This window comes from Mytilus galloprovincialis, chromosome 8 (assembly GCF_965363235.1).
Source record: "Mytilus galloprovincialis chromosome 8, xbMytGall1.hap1.1, whole genome shotgun sequence".
Classification (NCBI taxonomy): domain Eukaryota; kingdom Metazoa; phylum Mollusca; class Bivalvia; order Mytilida; family Mytilidae; genus Mytilus; species Mytilus galloprovincialis.
In genome coordinates, this window is record NC_134845.1 from 51734436 (window position 1) to 51752137 (window position 17702).

Below are 17702 nucleotides of genomic sequence, written 5' to 3' on the forward strand. Positions count from 1 at the left end.
GGTGTTAATATAAGAAAGTTTTATCATATTTTGATGCTTTTTATTGTCAAATTTACCATGTCGTCAATTTTCTGGTAAAATAATTTTTTGTACCCCTCACCCATTTTTCTCAAAATTTCACTCAAAAAGAATGACTTGATTAGTAATAAAATTTGAAAATTTCATTACTCAAAAACTACTTATTGGAAATACACAATTCTTTCACAGAGTTAAGTTTGATTATGATAATTATCAAATTCATTGCTATTTTCCACTTATATCACATGCTTTGGAAATAATTCCAGAACGAGATTTCAATGAGACTGAACGAGACTGAAATGTCAGAAGAATACATCCTTAAATGCGTTTTTAATTTTTTCGATAATGAGAACAAATCTTGTTTCATGAATTCATATAGAAATTTCAAAAATGCGATTTTAAATTATTGCGATTATAAACCTGTCGCAATTTTCGCAATAATAAAAACATAATAATTTCTGATTTTATGTGTCTAGTTTATGTTTATAAATACAGGAGAGTTTTATAGATAACAAGCAAACACAGAAAAAAAAATCAAATGTAAAGACAATAACACCTCTTACTATAAGGAATTGTCTTACGATTTGGGCCATATTGACATACATGTAAATTGTGTTATGCTGCTCATTTTCGCTATTCAAGTTTCTATCTATGTACACAAATATATTCTGGATTTCAAGATAAATGAATCGAAAAAAAAACAGTAAGAAAAATGTAAAGCCAGGCATTAAAGAGTAATAACTCCAATAAGGAGTAGACTAATTCTTTTCGCAATTATACTTATTTTTCAGATTACATCTTACTAATCATTATTTTTATTTAAAGATTTTATCATATGATCATAGTTTTCAAAGAGCAAAATTAAAGTCAATTTTTCATAAACGGGCAAGATCTCATGTAAGAATCAACTGATTAAGTTTAATTTCATATACAAAACTGTTTAAAACTTAAGTATTGTCTATTCTCGACTGCATAAAACTGTAGTTTAGTTACAACGGAATTGAAACATATCTATTAAGATAATAAACACATCATATAGATAATAACGAATAACTTTGAATCAGCAAATAAACTCTGACTTCTTTAGTAATCAGTAGTATCACCTTCCGTTCCAAATGGAAAATGGACATATAATAATTTCTGATCAGAAGACGAACGTCAAGCTTAAAGTGTACAAAAGACGATGGTACGTGTTGCTTTTGTTTTCATTGTTTGCCTTCACACAAGGTGGTTTATGGAATACTTGGGGTCCCATTGCAGACTCGAGTGAAGATGCATTTTCACTTAAAGATGCCGATATTGCACTTTTTGCCAACTGGGGACCGATTTCGTACATTGTCGGCGCTATTGCGGCGGCCTGGATGGTGGACAATAAAGGTAATGTACTCAAAGCTATATTCCTATTAACAATGTATATATTTGTTTTATAATACGTCGGTTGGAATACGGACGTTAAGTCCGACCAAAGATTTGTATAGTAAGAAGGATTGGAATCTCTTACGATACAAATTCTTGGTCCGACGCCTCTTGATATGAGAATGCTAACTCAACATCAGAAACCCTTGAAATTTTTTATGAGGAGTACAATTAAACTATTGCAAGGTTAATACTTCTTCCCAAGCTACCATCTTCAAATGTGACGATCCATTGTTTATGGTTGGTAAACATGGAACAAACTTACTCACTTAATAATAATAATAATAATAATAATAATACTTTATTCAGAAGCAATACAGCTTATAGAATATACAATTTTACAATATTTTTTTTTAATGCATCAGTGAAATATAAATACAATAATTACACAAAAATTACACAATACATATATGGCGGAGAATGAAAATAAATTCATATGATAAATAATTAATACAACTACATATTACGATTTTTTTCAATATTAAACAAAAATTTACCTAAATTATTAAGTTCTTTCACATTGTGAACTGATAACTGTATAAGTTTAAAAGTGGATGGATATTGCCAATAATATTTCTTAATGTATAGTTTTCTTGCATCACTATATCTATTAAATTCTAGAATAACATGGTATTCATCTTTTACAATATAATATGTGTCTTTTTTGTTGTAAGGGAGGAATAAATACCCTGTCACATTTTGTTTTGGTAGATGTCCTGATTTGTATCGATCTGATGAGTAGAGCCCTTTTCAACAGATATAACATATATGTAGGTTTATAGGAAAAAAATATTCAGAGATAAGTGCCTGTGTGCAGGTGATTTCTAAATCACATTAATACACATGCTGTACCTTACAAAACTAGTAAAGATACCCCTTTTTATTTCAGGTCTACGATTTAGCTGTCTGCTCTGTTCATTTCTGATTGTTATAGGAACTGGAATACGATGTATTACAAGTGAAATCAAATATGTCAAATGGTAAGAAATGATAAATAAATAATAGGAAGTCGTTAGATTGATTGATTGATTGTTGGTTGCTTAACGTCCAGTGGCAAATATTTCATGCATATTCAGGACGAGAACAAGTTCACAATAAATACAATAGGTACGTTTTGTCATAATAGAGGCCATTAGGGATGATGGTTGGGGAAATTTTGATCGATACTGTAAAAAGAGGGTATAATGGATAGGGACAGAAATTTTGCCTTGCAACAGGAATAAGTCGATAGATAAAATGTAAAAAATCAAAAGATATAAAATTATATTAACATGATTAAAGAAAAAATTATAGAAAATCTACAAATTGAATGTGAAACATAAAAAATTAAGGGAATACGATACAGTCTTTGTCGAGACTGCAACTTTTGTTGCAGAAAGCTCGACATAGGGATAGTGATCTGGCGTCGGCGGCGGTGTTAGCTAACTTCTTAAAAGCTTTATATTTTAGAAGGTGGAAGACCTGGATGCTTCATACTTTGTATATAGATGCCTCATGTTACGAAGTTTCCGTCAGTCACATGTCCAATGTCCTTGACCTCATTTTCATGGTTCAGTGACCACTTGAAAAAAAAGTTCAAATTTTTTGTAATGTTGAATTCTTTCTTATTGTAAGTAATAGGATAACTATATTTCATATGTGCGTACCTTGCAAGGTCCTCATGTCTGTCAGACAGTTTTCACTTGACCTCGACCTCATTTCATGGATCAGTGAACAAGGTTAAGTTTAGGTGGTCAAGTCCATATCTCAGATACTATAAGCAATAGGGCTAGTATATTCAGTGTATGGAAGGACTGTAAGGTGTACATGTCCAACTGGCAGGTGTCATCTGACCTTGACCTCATTTTCATGGTTCAATGGTTATAGTTAAATTTTTGTGTTTTGGTCTGTTTTTCTCATACTATATGCAATAGGTCTACTATATTTGTTGTATGGAATGATTGTAAGGTGTACATGTCTAGCGGGCAGATGTCATGTGACCTTGACCTCATTTTCATGGTTCAGTGGTCAATGTTAAGTTTTTGAGTTTTGGTCTTTTTATCTAATACTCTATGCTATAGTTCAACTATATTTGGTGTATGGAAATATTTTATGATCTTTATGTCAGTCGCGCATGTTTTATTTGACCGTGACCTCATTTTCACGGTTCATTGCACAGTGTTAAGTTTTTGTGTTTTGGTCTATTTTTCTTAAACTATTAGTAATAGGTCAACTATATATGTTGTATAGAAGCATTGTTAGCTGTACATGTCTGCCTGGCATGGTTCATCTGACCTTGACCTCATTTTCAAGGTTCATTGGTCTTTGTTTAGTTATCTTGGTTAATGTTAAGTTTATGTGACAGTTGTTATAAAGCTTAACTTTATACTTAGGACTATCAACATAATATCAATGATTAATATAGAAGGCGAGACATTTCAGCGTGTGCACTCTTGTGATCCTGTATTTACAAGTTGATGAAAATTTGCATATAGGCTATTTTTTATCTGATTAAATCAAATATGTAATACAAAATATACCTTCATGTGCTACTTTTTGAGTTAAATAAGGTCGAAATTTTGTATATTTGCTCAAAAATCGGATTTGTGGCGTTATTTTCCCTTTCGAATACAGTTTTGATCCTGTATTTACAAGTTGATGAAAATTTGCATATAGGCTATTTTTTTACCTGATTAAATCAAATATGTAATACAAGATATACCTTCATGTGCTACTTTTTGAGTTAAATAAGGTCGAAATTTTGTATATTTACTCAAAAATCTGATTTGGCCGTATTTTCCCTTTCGAAAGAAAGCCATAACTTTTTTTGTTTTAAAAGATAAACACAAATTGTTTTTTGTTAAATAATTTGTAATTTCTGTATTTTATAAGTATCTCATTTTTTATTTAAGAATTGAATGCTTCTTTTTGTAAATTTATTGGGGTGTAAAAGCGTTAACCGAAGTACATTTTGTATGAAGCGCGGAAGCGCTTCATTCTAAAAATGTACGCACGGTCAACGCTTTTACAACCCAATAAAGTTACAAAAAGAAGCATTCAATACTTATAATTACATTTTTTTAGCTATGATCATGAAAACACGAATTTTATATATTTTATTATTTAATTCACCTGTGCACTTAATTGTTGGAGCACATGCTATCATTAATGAAAAGTTGTATTGAGCAATGCAACTGCTTACGGAATAACACGTGCTGTGCAGTTAGCCAATCAGAATAAAATATTATATTGAAACATACATCTAATGTAATTATTCAGAAATAACAAATATTTATTTTAAAAATGGTCATGAATTGAGAAAAAACGTAATTTTTTGCTGTTTATTTATTCGAATTAAAAAAATGCACTATTTACAGTTTTTGTAAAATTTGATCCACATAATCTCCATGCAAAATGAACCAAAATGTCATGTTAAAAAATAGGGGTCCATGCACTCGTTTTCAAATTAAATCAGTTTGAATGATAAAAATCAGTCGAAAAATGAATCTTTTCCCGATATGTCACAGTTTGACGTTACGAAAATAACATTTTACGTTAGCAACGTCATTACCTCCCCTGTAACTGTATCGTATGCCCTTAAAAAAGACATAACTATAAGTAAAACCCTTCATGGGCGATTAGTTTAAAAAAAAAGAGGGAAAATAAGATGAAAATCTATAAAAGTTTAATCATGTTGGTTTTTTTAATTAAAAAAGACGAGAACAGATGTATGTTGCACTACCGTTTCCTTGAAAATATATGATCGTTCCATACGTGATTCATGCAATGTGAAGCCATAATGTTTTTCAGACGAGATAACTTTTTCTGCTTCATTACGAAGAAGTGTTTACATGAAAATCAGACCTTAATGCACTAAAAAATTATAGTGTATATCAACAAAAAATGTTGTTTTATACACGTGGTATTATATATTTATTTTTATGTGGAAAAGTAAAACACGTTATTAAATAAGGCATAATTGTACTTTTGATCTTTAAGGATGTGCTAAAAATACGAACTTGAATTGATTTGACATGTGTAATACTGCTTAGCTAGTTTTAGAAAAACGCAGATAAATTTATTGTTTTATTCTAAATCAATACACAATTTCTTTTTATTGTAAGTGCATAAAACCCCATTCTAAATCGATATCGACTCTTTCAAGTATATTGCTTTTTTTTAATAATTGAATACCAACACTAGAAATAACCGAATGTATTTTGACCTGAGTGTATTTGGTTTTTTTTGTCTCGGTCATATTGACTGCCTTTCCACATTTAATTTTATTCATACCTACCCACATTAATGTAAAATAATTTATTTTCAAGGACTATCAATATAGGCCAATGTTTAAATGGACTGGCTGGACCGATTGCTATGGGTGGGCCACCTCTTGTTTCTGCAACCTGGTTTCCACTGCACGAGAGGACTACGGCTACCAGTCTCGGATTCTGTATGAACCTCATAGGAGTTGCAGTATCATTCCTGTTAGGTATTGTGACACTAACTTGTAAATTCTATCTGCCTATCAAATTTGCTAATCTTAAGTGTCACAAATTGATTTAGTTTATGTTATGTCTTCTAACGATTTAGGTTTTCATTTGATTTAAAACAAAAGATATTAACATTTAATTTACTTCAAAAAGTTACAATGCTATAATATATTTTTATAATTAAGTATGAGAGGATGTGGTATGATTGCAAATGAGACAAGAGACCAAATGACCACAGGCACTTGTCTCAGAATTTGTTTTCCTATATACATTACTATCGTAAATAACATTTCCCTACGAAATGTGTTATCAAAAGGTCCGAAATATCGTGAGCCTAAATCCATCAATTGGAAATACAACTTTAAAATTTTGATGGATTCAGTCGAGGATTATGCCAGGCAATGGGCTTAGCGCGAGAAGGAAGACGTAGACACTCTTTTAGAATGGATTAAGGCAGTGAGGTCGTTGATAGAAATCAGAATTAAGAAACTGAATGGGTCTATCAATGTCCATGCTACGTCAATCTTTAAAGACCCAAATGTTGCAAAACACTTATCCTACCTCCATGACAAATATGTTGTTGTCCCCGCAGATAAAGCCCCAAACAACATCGTTTTTTGTGTAACAATCATTACATTAACTGCTTGATAAACGAATTAGGTATTGATAATTCACGTGGAATCTCAACATATACCCTAATGACACTTACCAAAGAGGAAATCCTGGATAATCATAGGTGTGTTCTATGTTCCTTTAGAATTTCCACCAAAGATGAAGATTTGGATCTTCCATCACTGTATTGGATACCTAAACTACATAAGTGTTCTAACAAACAACGGTATATTGCTGGGTCTTCCAAGTGCTCCACGAAACCTCTTTTTAAATTATTAGCATCTATTTTATCAGCAATCAAAGACGGACTTTAAAGTCATTGTGAAATTGACTATTCTAGAGGTGGCGTGAATCAGCACTTCTGTGTTGACTTGAGTTATCATTGATATGTTCATAATTATAAGTTAACTGTTAACAAAACTTTTAATTTTTGAAAAAACTTAGGCTTTTCTACCTCAGAAATAGATTACCTTAGCTGTATTTGGCAAAACTTTTAGGAATTTTTGGTCCTCAATTCCCTTCAACTTTGTACTTTATTTGGCTTTTTAAACATTTTTTAATTCAGGCGCTAGCGTCACTGATGAGTCTTTTTTTTTAGACGAAACGAGCGTCTGGCGTAAATATAAAATTTTGATCCTGGTATCTATGATGAGTTTATCAGATGTGGATACTTAAAAATTCCACAGATCTTTGAGAGTACAATCTAACTCTCTTTCATCTTATAATAGTATTAAAACATTTGACTGTTTTACACTTTATATAAAAAAGAAGATGTGGTATGATTGCCAATTAGACAACTGTCCACAAGAGACCAAAATGACAGACATTAACAACTATAGGTTACCTTCAACAATGAGCAAAGCCAATACCGCCTAGGGCTGTTTACACAAGTATTCCACATTCCAAACTAAAAGACAAATTGAAAGAGTTGGTATTGTTTTGTTTTATAAAAAAGAATGGCGAACGCAGAAACAAGGATCACTCTGAACCAAACAAAAAATTCTCTGAAATTGACATTATCAAGATTCTTGATTTCTTGATTGATCACATATTTGTTACGTTCGGAGAACATGTTTTCCAACAGACCGTCACTATAACAATATGATCAAATTGTGCCACTCTTCTTGCCGACTTGTTTCTTTATTATTATGAGGCTGACTTCATACAGGAACTTCGTAGGAAGAAAGATAAGAAGTTAGCAATATCTTTTAACTCTACTCTCCGCTATATAGATGATGTTCTTTCACTAAATAATTCTAAATTTGGTGACTCTGTTGAACGCATCTATCCCATCGAACTAAAGATAAAATATATTACAGATACAGTTAAGTCGGCCTCATATCTTGACTTACATCTAGAAATTGACAATGAGGGGCTGTTGAAAACAAAGCTTTACGACAAAAGATATGATTTCAGCTTTCCAATAGTAAACTTTCCATTTCTAAGTAGCAACATTCCAGCAGCACCTGCATATGGGGTGGGGTATATATCTCGCAATTACTACGATATTCCCGTTCTTGCATTTCCTATAATGATTTCTTGATAGAAGGTTGCTGCTCACAAAGAAACTATTAAAACAAGAGTTCCAATTAATGAAGATGAAATCATCCCTTCGTAAATTTTACGGACGCCATCACGAGTTGGTTGACTGTTATGGAATAACCGTTTCACAAATGATATCGGATATGTTCCTTACGTCGTAACTACAATCCCATCCCTTCATGAATTTGACCTACCAAATAAGACTATTTACCGGATTTTTTTTATCAAATAAGCAACACGACGGGTGCCACATGTGGAACAGGATCTGCTTACCCTTTCGAAACACCTACGATCACCCGTAGTTTCTGATGGAGTTCGTGTTGTTTATGCTTTAGTTTTCCATGTTGTATCAAGTGTACTATTGTATGCCTGTTTGTCTTTTCATTTTTAGCCATGACGTTGTCAGTTTATTTTCGATTTATGAGTTTGTCTGTCCCTAGGGTATATTTCGTCCCTCTTTTAAAGTATATAGAAAATTTATTTCTGAGACAAGTGCATGTCAAAATGACACAGAAATTAACAGCTATAGATGATCGTACGGCCTTTTAATTTGTTTTACATGTAATATATCTGTTAATCACTAAAAGTTGTCGAATTGCGCCTTGTACACTCCTATATTAAATGATGAAAAATGAAATATCATCAAATTGTGAGCAGGTTCCGTAAAATAAGCTATAATATAAGAAATGTGGTATGATTGGCAATGGGACAACTATCAAACAGTTTCAAATGACGCTGATTTAAACATTTTAAGCAAATTAAAGGTGACCGTTTTGTTTTAACAATGAACAAAACATAAACCTTAAAATCAGCGACAAAAGGCCCCGAAGTGACAAAATTTGAATTTAGTAAAAAGAAGAATCAAACGGTCAGATTTATAACAAAATTATAATCGATGTTATTTAGAATATTGATATTCATTGAATAATGTTATCCTCTATGCCTATTCAAATTTGATACTTGGGAAATCAATGAAATCTTATTATGAATATTTGAAAAATTCATGATGCTTAATTTCAAAATGTATTTTGAAATCACTTATTTGCGATAAGTGTATTGTAAACATAAATCTTTAACCCAATATACAAAATCGTAAATAAAGTTTTGATTTAAAAATATATTTGTGTCCATGAAAATGCTTTTCCACTTATGTGTAAGTAATCAATTTTACAGCACTAATAAGATTGTTAATAAATATCTATTTTAGGTCCATATATTGTTTCAAACACGTCTTTTAAGGAGACAGCAAACAGGTATCATTTTTTGATGCTTACAACAAAATAGCTATATTTAATTTAAGTATCGGGACAAGAAATAGAACGAAAACATTGTAATACCTTATTGTTGTAATTTTTCATATAATAAATACTGTTTAAACTAAGAAATAGACATGGTATTGTATTAATTGTTATAGTTAATGATTTGTCGATCTATCCGTTTTTACGTGGTTACAAATTTACTTCCAACGATGAAAGTCTATGCAATTTTAAAGGAAATATATTTGAAAGAATGTTCCGCATACTGTAGTCATAGACTTAGTATAGTATTACCGGTAATTGTTATGTTATCATTAAAGTAGATCATATACAGTTTTTCTAGCAATTAATTTTTTTTGCAACTTCCCTTTTTTGTTCACCCCTTCTTTTCCCGATAAAGGCGTTGTATATTTCTTTTTATTGTATGTAAGTAATCTGTTCGATATTTGTCTAGGAATTTAACAGACAATACGACAGAACTTATGAATATGACCATGCATAATTCTGATGTAATAGAAGAAAATAGAAAGACGGAACGAGGACAAATAATGCTCTTGATGTACATTGGTAAGCGGTAAATAGTACTGACGACCATTCTCATCAAATCAGACTCGTTGTTCGTGTGCTTCATGTTAAAGATTTTATATTAAAAATAGTACCTTAAAATTTTGGATATGCATGACTTTTTAGCTATATTGTAAGCATTGCTGTATATTTGTGTGTGTGTTTTTTTTTTAAATTGGTCTCGACTGCAACTGATCATTGATTTTTTTCTTTCTAGAAAACTTGAATTGTTTGAAATTTGTTTAATACGCTTAAATACTACATTTACCCTACACCTATTTCCATGAATACAATATCCAATCTTGATTAGATTTGTTTGGAATTAATATAAATGTGTGTAACGTTTATTATTCATTGCAGAATGTGGTTGGGCTGTGTTTTTATTTTTGCTGATGTTATTATATTTTCCTGCAAAACCGACATCACCCCCATCTAAGACTGCTGGTATAAAACGAATTGCCTTCAAAACAGGCATACAAGCCATTTTTAGGTAATATTTTGCATAATGAAATACTTGAGTCTTTTTTTGTCAGGTCAGTGTCTTCCCAATAAACATATAAACTGTGAATTTCTCATAGTTTAAAATCAACGTTTAGCATTACACCAAACCCACTTGAATTTAAATGGTCAACTCGACTATCTTAGCTTTCACGTCTAGATTATAAGTAAATAGTTCCCCTCAAAATACTGTTCGCGAGGGCAGAAATGCAATTTAATGCGAAATAAATCCGATCATTTGTTTAACATGTTTAATGTTTCTGTTGTTTTTAAGGGCGTTGATAAATATGAATCTTCATTTTCCAAAATAATTGCACCTACCAAAATCAGTACTGTTATTGAATGTGAATAATTATTTAACATTTATATTAGACCTATTAAAACAAGATGAGTATAATTGCCAATGTCGCAACAATCTAGTACATACAAAATGAATTAAAAGTTAACTATAGGTCACCGTACGACTTCAGCAATCAGCAAACCCAATATATTTGAGTCAGCTAGAAATGGCCCCGAAATGACGAATTAAAACAAAATCAAACGTAAAAACTAATGACTTGATTTATGTACAACCCCATGAATGAAAAACAAATATGATACATCACTAAATTACAGGCTAAAAACTTGGGAAAGACACATACAGAATGTGACGGGGTTAAACATGTTTGCGGGTGTCATGTACTTAGTATTTTGTACCATCTATTGGGGTCAGTTCCAATTCTACTGTTGAATTTCAACCGTCGATATGCCTGTTTGCGTTCACTTTGTTTTCTTCTTTTTGTCGATGTATCCCTACATTTGCTTCTTAGTTTTGTAAACACATTCTCAGTTTAACATATTTTATATTTCAGATCAAAACCGTTTTGGTTGATATCGTTGATCTATAGTATCTCTTTAGGCGTGTTCAATGTTTGGCAAGGCGTCCTTGATGTCAACTTAAAAGCACACGGGTTCAGTCAGGTAAGAACATATTATAGCATGTAGATCGTGAATTTCTAACATCCATTCCATAGAACGTAGATTATAAACTGCTTTCTACCCTGACATAACATATGTTTAAGTATTTTAGAAAAGTCGTATGTTTATCTGTAATTGTTCTGTCTATGTTGTTGTCCTGTTTTAGAATTCCCTCATGGCGTTATATCACTTCTTTAACCTGTCATTACCGTCCTGAACATGTATAACATATTTGCCACTGGGCATTAAGCTAACAAAAAACCAACCTAGTTATGAAACTAGTCGGTTTGTTTGCAGGATGTTTACACACACAACCACGTCCGCGAGGAATTTTCAGATATATAAGACAATCACTCTTATTTGACGATAATGTTGTTTTCATTAATCCTACTAAAAATGAATTCTTGGTCAACATCTTATAACGAGTGAAGGTATACTTTACAAAACTTTGAATTTTGGAAATACTAAGGCTTTTCTACCTCAGGAATAGATAGCCTTAGCTATATTTGGCAAAACTTTTAGGAATGTTTGGTCCTCAATGCTCTTGCTGGCTGGTGATACCCTTGGGGAAATAAATCTCCACTAGCAGTGGCATCGACCCAGTGGTTGCAAAAAAACTCATCATAGATACCAGGAATAAAATTTTACGCTTACGTCAGATGCGCGTTTCGTCTACAAAAGACTCATCAGTGACGCTCGAATAAAAAAATGTTTAAAAGACCAAATAAAGTACGAAGTTGAAGAGCATTGAGGACCAAAAATTCCTAAAAGTTTTGCCAAATATAGTTAAGGTAATCTATTCCTGAGGTAGAAAAGCCTTAGTATTTCAAAAATTAACAGTTAATTTATTCTTATGAACATATCAATGATAACTCAAGTCAACTACTGGGCTGGTGATACTTTCGGGGAACTTTCTCTCTCTCTCTTGGCGTGTTTACTCAAACATATGTTGCTGCGTACTTTTACATCCAAAACAGTCAAACAGATGCACTCATCAGAATGGGTTCAACTGTCGAGCAGGAGAGGTCAAGCCAACCGTGAAGCGTATTGATTTTTACTATTTTTGCAATTGAGTAGAGTATGTTTCTATTACATAATGGAACATTTTCTTTTTACATTAGATATATACATTTGATTTTATCACTTGGCATTTAGTATATGTGAAACCTTTTTTTGTCAAAATGTTTTGGGTGTGAACAGTAAAATATTGGCTAATTGTCGAAGAATTTGTTCAAACTCCGAGGTGGAATAAAAACTCAACTTTTATTACTGTACAAATAGTTCTTTTTTATATTATAAAATTACAGAGGATGAGCATATTTTCTCCAAAAAAGTGTGTGCCATATAAACCCTTGTGGATTGAATACACAAACATTTTGATATTATTATGTCGAACAGAATTTGAACGAAAGGCTTTTCGTTTCTTTTTATTTAAAGCTGACGAAAAATAAATCTTTCACATTTAGAACCATCAACCCTGATACCCGACTATCTACTTATAATGTAAGATAAAATAAGAACATTACAGTTGTAATCCAGATTGATACCTGCAAAACAATGTTTTGAATAGTAATGGCAAATAAAGTGAATAACTTTAACTTTTGTATATGTACATTGTATTTGCAGGAAGAAGCTGGGTGGTTGGGATTTTCATCTATAATAGCTGGATGTTTCTCCAGTGTTATAATATCGAGGTAAATAAAGCAATGAATTTTCGTTTTCAAATTTGTGTAGAAGAACTATTAAATCAGTATTTATTTGATATATATGTATATAGGTCCACAAACGATCTTCAAAGAATTTGTCGAAAATTCAACTTTCTTCTAAAATGTAAGGTTTAAAATTAGAAATGGGGAATGTGTCAATGAGACGACAACCTGGCCAAAGGGCAGAAAACAGTTAAGGGCATCCGATACAGTTTCAAGGGAGTTACTCTTGGCACGACGTTAAGCGTTTGAATTCCCGCAAAACGTCACTTTTTGCGGGACGTAATGCGTGTAATTTTCCGTAATAAGAAACGTAATGTGGAATTTCTATGCTCCAATTTCTGTTTCTCCCGCATGCTAACTTCTACGCCATTAATAATAGTGCATTTGATTCTAACAGGATAACAGTCTAATAACATCATAAGAAATAAAACAAATTACTGTTTCTTTGAGATCTTCAATGACATAATGTAAAGTGGGCAATTTCAAGACGACTGACCCTTTTGGTGTTACTAATATCATGCATGTCAATTCTCATTTTTATTATCATTCATCATCCATGACATTTTATTGCAGCACAGGAAATGATATTTTAAAACTAAAACCGAAAATGTAGGTACACACCGCTAATATAAAAGAATAAAGTTCTTATTTCCTCAACGTTGCACTTACTTAATCTAACAAAAGGCAATAGCTAAAATATGTTTATACACCCGTATATATTTTTACGGGACGTATTATGGTACACTAATGTCCGTCGTAAACATGGAACAGCATATAACCAAATTTCATTAAACTGAACATGGTTGTTTTTTCAGTCATGATGGTCAAACAATCTGTTTAATTTTTGGTGAACTTTTTGAGGAACAAGACTTTGTAACTATAACAGATTTTTTTCCACAGTTCGCGCTGTAACTCAAAAACGATTTATGACTATTGCTTAAAATTTTCACACGTCTTAGTTATATTAATCTGAAGATCTGTATATACTTTTTGAGGATGATTCAAAATTTGATTTTAAAGTTATTGAGTTCATGACAAAAAGTGGGGTTTTTACATGTCGCGCAGTATCTCAGAAACTATTTATAATTATAGCATAAAACTTCACATACTTTTTAGTTAAATTATTCTTAAGATCTGTATACTCTTTAATTCATTTTTGAGTTCTTGAATTTTATTGAGCTTCAATTTGGGGATCATATAAAACATGTTGTGATAAACAAACTTACTATTGAGCAAGAATAATGAATGAGTCAAGATATACTTAGCATGACTTCCTGTACAACCCCCGTGTTATTTTAAAAACATGTATAATGTTTTTTTCATTACACGACGGGCGTATCATGCGCTCGTAGCGCAGCTGTTTATTTTGTTCTTTATATTTTTGTAAATATATTAGAGAAATGACGGAATGGCAGCAAATACAATGCAATTTCCAATATAATCAATGTTTCCAAATGGCATAACTCTTTTAAAGAATATTTGATATGCACTGATTTTCGAACGTATCCATACGATATCAGTTTTATAAAAAGTTGGCAAGAATTGTTCACTTGAAAAATGTAATTAACCCGAAGGACCGGAAGGACAGACAGAGGAATTGACGTGCGATATTTTATGTACGCGCTGTGGTGAAAAAAAATATATTGTTATTTACCAATAAAATTACGCTATGAGAGATTTTGTTACGTTCTCATTGTCATGATTTATTTAGTTGCTAAACTTTCAGTGGCAATATTGTATTTATGTTCAAGAGAACTTATTAACAATGCATACAATAGGTAGGTCCTGTAATACAGGCAGTCCGGAATAAAATCTTGGAAATTTGGATTGCCACTGGCAAATCAAAATATTTCAGTTGGAACACTTTCTCTCTTAACCGGTTCAATGAAGTCGATTAGCGCAAAATTAATTAACTAGGATAACATTCAAACTTTCATGAAAGGTGAAGCCATAAGGACGTTTAAAACATTTAAAATTTCACAGATGAATATCAAATGAAAGACGAAAATCATTTATATATGTGTATTTCTGTAGTTCTAAATTTCAATTCATTTTATAGATTCGCTGATATTTTCAACAAACATTTGCGCATGTTCCTCATCTGTATTTATATTGGAAGTTTTATCGGATTTTTATGGTTCACACTTCTAGTCAACGACATCCTTCCGAATTCGACAGGTAAAAATCAAATTAATTGCATGTTTTCAACATGCTTCTTCCTTTTTAGTCAATTAAACAATTACTATATTCATCAAAAAGCCTTTCTTTTAAGTTAATACATTGGATACTTCATCGATATGCTGATGTAATGTCCGGATAACCAGAAGAATATAACAGCAATCAGATTATGTTAGGTCTAATCGATATGCGAATATTTGTGATCGAATACCTTTATCATGAATATGGCAATGAGCAGGTTTTTTTTCCCATTGTCACAAGTATTGAATTTGTTCAGAAATTACAAGAAAACCAAAAAGCCTGTTTCAGAAAGGAAAACAATTATCTAATAATAATAAATTAAAACGAATGTTTTACAAATCCCTACACACACTTGCCACAACAAAAGCTAAGTTACAGCGCTTAATTGCTCTCTTCATCTTAAAGCTACACATAGTCTTCAAAACGGAACACAAGTTGAAAATCGTACTTTACCCGTAATTACACTTGTCATTTGGTCTATCGATCATATTATAAAGATAACTAGAATGCGATTCCCCCGAGTCTATTTTATTTGGGGATGATTTTTGAAGAAAATTGATATCTGTTGATAAAAAGCATAGCGTATTGTCTATCGGTTAAGAAAGACACGACTTGATAAAATGAGAATCAATTTAAAAGTAAACTCCAACGTCCTGATTGATGACAAAACAATAAACGGATAAACAAATAAATTCAGTTTACTGATATGAATAATACATTTTAAAAGAGGTGATTTCTGTTTATATTTAAAGACGTTTGATACTATAAAAATAACAAGCTTTATATATACTGTATTGAATTGATAGCATATCAATGAAGGAACTAACATGCAGAAAAAAGGAAGGGTCCGTGTCAGTTTTTTCGAGATAAACCATTGGAAATATAACAAGAAATAATTCTCTCTAGACTTTTCTTACATTTAACATTGATACCTTTTTTCTTTAAATAAGAATTTAAAAAAAAACAACGATTGTATATCATTTTCAAATATGTTTTTTTAAACTATATGTCCTAAAATTATGAAAAGTAGGAATAAGTAGGGAAAATATTTTCATGGCACTACATGGGTAAACCAGAGGATTATGAATTTCTGCCAAAAAATTAAAAAAAACAAGAAGAACGAACATCCCTAAGACAAAATGAAAGGTCGATTTCGATCGTGGTTATGTTTATATAAAGTTGAAACTCTGATTGGAAATGTCCTTTTTCTAACAGTTTACTACCTTCTATATTTTTCAGTATCCCTGTATGTTGCCATAATTCTTGGAACAATATGCCTACAAGCAGCGTCACCATTATATTTTGAAATGGCATGTGAAGTTTGTTATCCAGTGTCAGAAGGTCTAACTAACGTGCTTCTAACAACCATGTGTAATGTTGGTAGTTTTATATTTTTGCTATTGCAGATGATTCCAAGTATAGGTAAATAATTTAAATATAATCCTTCTTTACACAGTCTTACCACGGAGACATAAACATTTAATATCTATATTTTGCTAAACGTACGTAGTTGAGTATCTATTCATCCTGCATAGCTAAACGGATAGTATCTGACTAGAGAAGTCATAGTGACTATATTTCAAAACAGTAGTTAAACCTTGTTCATATGATTGTCGACCTTTTTCTACTAGAAAACAAACAAACATATAGAAAATATCTGTAAAAGTATCCTAAAAATCGTTAATGTGAAAAATTATTCTGATACAGTTACTGTTGATTACTTTGAACTTTGATTTCTCAATTTTGTTTTTTCAGGAACAGATTGGGAGAATTGGTGCCTTTTAAGTGTAATATGTGTCTGCATACCTCTTATGTTCATGTTCAAGGATAGCTATAATCGATCAATTATTGACGAAAAACCAGAAGAAGGCATAATTACAGAAAGAAAGAAATATTAGAAATACATTCTTAAACACATCATACAGTTGTTGGAATTTTTTTAAAAAGTTCTATTATTATATATGTAAGACTCAGATCGACGTCCGGCCTCTAATCGACGTCCATTCCTCAAATCGACGTCCGTTCCTTAAATCGACGTCCAAATCTGACGTCACATTCTCAAATCAACGTCCAATATTTTTATACTGTAATCAGACGTAATGTATTGCCAAAACGTCGTCCGATTGATTGTCTTTAATTCATGTTCAATATCAATAAATAATAAATTACTGGACTTGATTTACACTTATACGTATACATGTTTTGTAGGGTTCTTATGACAACTAAGTTTTCAAACATTTATACATACTTTCCATATACATTTCTTCAAACTGTTACCTGAGAACATACATGCTCCCTTGATGAAGGCGTAACATTGAACCATAATGGTTTACTTTTATAAATTGTTATTTGGATGGAGAGTTGTCTCATTGTCACTGATACCTCATCTTCCTATATCTACATTAATGTTTATCTTGAAAAAAAAAGTTAATGCAATTGATTCACATTATAGTGTGTGA

General features: G+C 31.6%; 1 protein-coding gene across 1 annotated transcript; it reads left to right on the forward strand.

Annotated features, from left to right (window-relative positions):
• Positions 1 to 1072: 1072 nt before the first annotated feature.
• LOC143042170 (solute carrier family 49 member 4-like) lies at positions 1073 to 17246 on the forward strand. The gene is made up of 11 exons (XM_076214440.1): positions 1073 to 1395; positions 2324 to 2414; positions 5742 to 5905; positions 9268 to 9313; positions 9771 to 9883; positions 10241 to 10370; positions 11230 to 11338; positions 12962 to 13029; positions 15104 to 15222; positions 16483 to 16665; positions 16999 to 17246. Exons 1-11 carry the CDS (start codon positions 1134 to 1136, stop codon positions 17139 to 17141), a joined length of 1428 nt encoding a protein of 475 aa, XP_076070555.1. The 5' UTR covers positions 1073 to 1133; the 3' UTR covers positions 17142 to 17246.
• Positions 17247 to 17702: the final 456 nt, after the last annotated feature.

What these genes read in the sequence shown, in the direction of transcription:
- LOC143042170 (XM_076214440.1), top strand. Translation starts at nt 1,134, where the DNA reads ATGGAAAATGGACATATAATAATTTCTGATCAGAAGACGAACGTCAAG. An exon ending in GGCATACAAGCCATTTTTAG is followed by an intron (nt 10,371 to 11,229) that starts GTAATATTTTGC and finishes TTTATATTTCAG; the next exon opens with ATCAAAACCGTTTTGGTTGA. An exon ending in CATCCTTCCGAATTCGACAG is followed by an intron (nt 15,223 to 16,482) that starts GTAAAAATCAAA and finishes TATATTTTTCAG; the next exon opens with TATCCCTGTATGTTGCCATA.